The following is a 1,845-nucleotide window of genomic DNA, read 5'->3' as shown; positions in this document are numbered from 1 at the left end:
AAGTCCTCACCGGCCACGAAAACTTCCGGTCGCGCCTACGCGCGTACGGAGTTTCCGACGGTGAGGGATGCGCGTGTGGTCACGGATCGGACACGGTCGATCACTTCCTCCTCGACTGTCCTAATTTCGAACCGCAGAGAGAAGCCCTCCGCGAGGTAGTACCAGCCGGAGACTGGAAATGGCCGGAAGCGGCACAACACTTCGTGTCGTCTCCAGAGGCATTCCAGGTCTTCTCCGACTTCTGTAGGGAAGCCCTTTGGCTAAAGGGCTTCATGTAGGCAATCCCAGACACCTGTACTCCCCAGGACCCGGAAGGGGACGACTCACGTCCCCATCAACAACCCCACAAACTCCTACCCATCCCTCCCAACTCCCATCCTTCCTCCTAGGTCTTCGCTTAGTGGACGCGAGGCGTCGCGTCACGAGTTCGCCTCCCCGTGGTTCCCCGTGGGCGCTAGTGAAAGGAGGGTAAAACCAGAATTTCGCTAGCGGCTAAAGAACTCGTCCATTGCAAACGGCTCAATGGCACGTGCGGATTTTTCCTTGGCCCCTCTCCTTGACAGTGGTTGGACTGGGGGTAGATGGCAGCTTAGCTGTGTATGCCCGTAAGGGCGAGGTAACATATCCGCGTCACCCTCGCGGTGACCGGATTCACACTAGATGCCCGTTCTGCAATTGGTGTACCTTTGGTGGTGATATGATGTTGTACGCCGTGTTTTTGGTACGCTTTGGAGTTCTGCCTTGTGATTGAACTAAATTCTTTTAGCAGTGTTGAAAAACTGTTAGTCTTACCTATTGTAGTCACTGTTGGTTGAGTCGAATTTGTGACTTTTCCAACTGAAAATAGGTGTGTTTGACTATCAATCAGTCGTTTATTTTTTATGTCGACCAGGAGGCTGTAGTGACCTATAAAATCTGCTCCTAGGATGGCTTTGGATGTATCAGCAACGATGAATCTCCATGAGAACTGTCTCCGAAGACCCAAGTTCACAGAGAGCAGCTGTTCACCATACGTGTTTATGGGTGTTCCATTTGCTGCATACAGTTTAACATCGTTGTCTATTCTTCTTTTGCAGTGCAGAGACTTTGGTATGCATGATACGTCGGCTCCTGTATCTACCAAATATCTCTTGCCTGTTTGTTTGTCGCTTATGATTAGGCGGTTTTTTACGTTAGTACCATCCTGCAACGCCTCAATACGGGATAGTGGGTTTAGTTTCCCTGACTCTTCCTTTTATCGGGTCCTTTCCATTGGCAGGGTTGTCTGCATTTCCACGAGTTCTCGCCGAACTTCCCGTGGAAATAGCATAGTCCGTCGTCTCTAGTTCGACTCCTTGATTTCGAACTATATCTTCGGAATTTGTTGCATTCCGGTCGTCGTCCTCTGTGGGTGTCGCGGACTAATGCTTCGAGTTGAGCTATTCGCTTGGTAAGCTCAGCTATTTCCAAGCTTGGACCGGGGTCACGTGGTCGGGCTTCCTCCTTAACGTGGGGCGCAATGGCCGCTAGCTCGTATTGCGACGATCTTTCGATCGTTTTGTCGGCGAGCAGAGCTAATTTTTCCGTTGAGACTCCTTCGATCACGGACAGGACCTCTTGTACTCGGGCAGGTAGCCGTTGTAGCCATAGCGTGCATAGGACGCTACCGGAAACATTTTTCCCTGCGAGGAGCGTCATTTCTCGCAGTAGTTCCGATGGTCTTTTGTTCTGTAGATCTATTCCCGACAGCAGCTGCCTCAATTGCGTCTCTTCGGACGCTGCTAAACGCGAGATGAGAGCCTCTTTTACCTGAATATACGAGTCGTCCGTCGGAGGTGCAGCTATAACGTCTGCAACCACTTTCAT

General features: G+C 51.1%; 1 protein-coding gene across 1 annotated transcript; it reads right to left on the bottom strand.

Moving 5' to 3' along the window:
• Positions 1 to 651: 651 nt before the first annotated feature.
• LOC143260290 (uncharacterized) lies at positions 652 to 1,845 on the bottom strand. Its single transcript, XM_076525303.1, has 3 exons — positions 1,227 to 1,845; positions 793 to 1,134; positions 652 to 740 (listed from the first exon to the last, which is right to left on the bottom strand). Exons 1-3 carry the CDS (start codon positions 1,843 to 1,845, stop codon positions 652 to 654), a joined length of 1,050 nt encoding a protein of 349 aa, XP_076381418.1.

Source organism: Megalopta genalis, chromosome 11 (assembly GCF_051020955.1).
Source record: "Megalopta genalis isolate 19385.01 chromosome 11, iyMegGena1_principal, whole genome shotgun sequence".
NCBI classification, from domain to species: domain Eukaryota; kingdom Metazoa; phylum Arthropoda; class Insecta; order Hymenoptera; family Halictidae; genus Megalopta; species Megalopta genalis.
Note: the sequence above shows the minus strand (reverse complement) of the source record. Positions and strands in the feature narration are given on the sequence as shown.

Coding starts and splice junctions, on each gene's coding strand:
- LOC143260290 (XM_076525303.1), bottom strand. CDS start 1,845: ATGAAAGTGGTTGCAGACGTTATAGCTGCACCTCCGACGGACGACTCG. Junction 1,135..1,226: donor AGGACCCGATAAAAGGAAGA/GTCAGGGAAACT, acceptor ACAAACAAACAG/GCAAGAGATATTTGGTAGAT. Junction 741..792: donor ACCAACAGTGACTACAATAG/GTAAGACTAACA, acceptor TTCAATCACAAG/GCAGAACTCCAAAGCGTACC.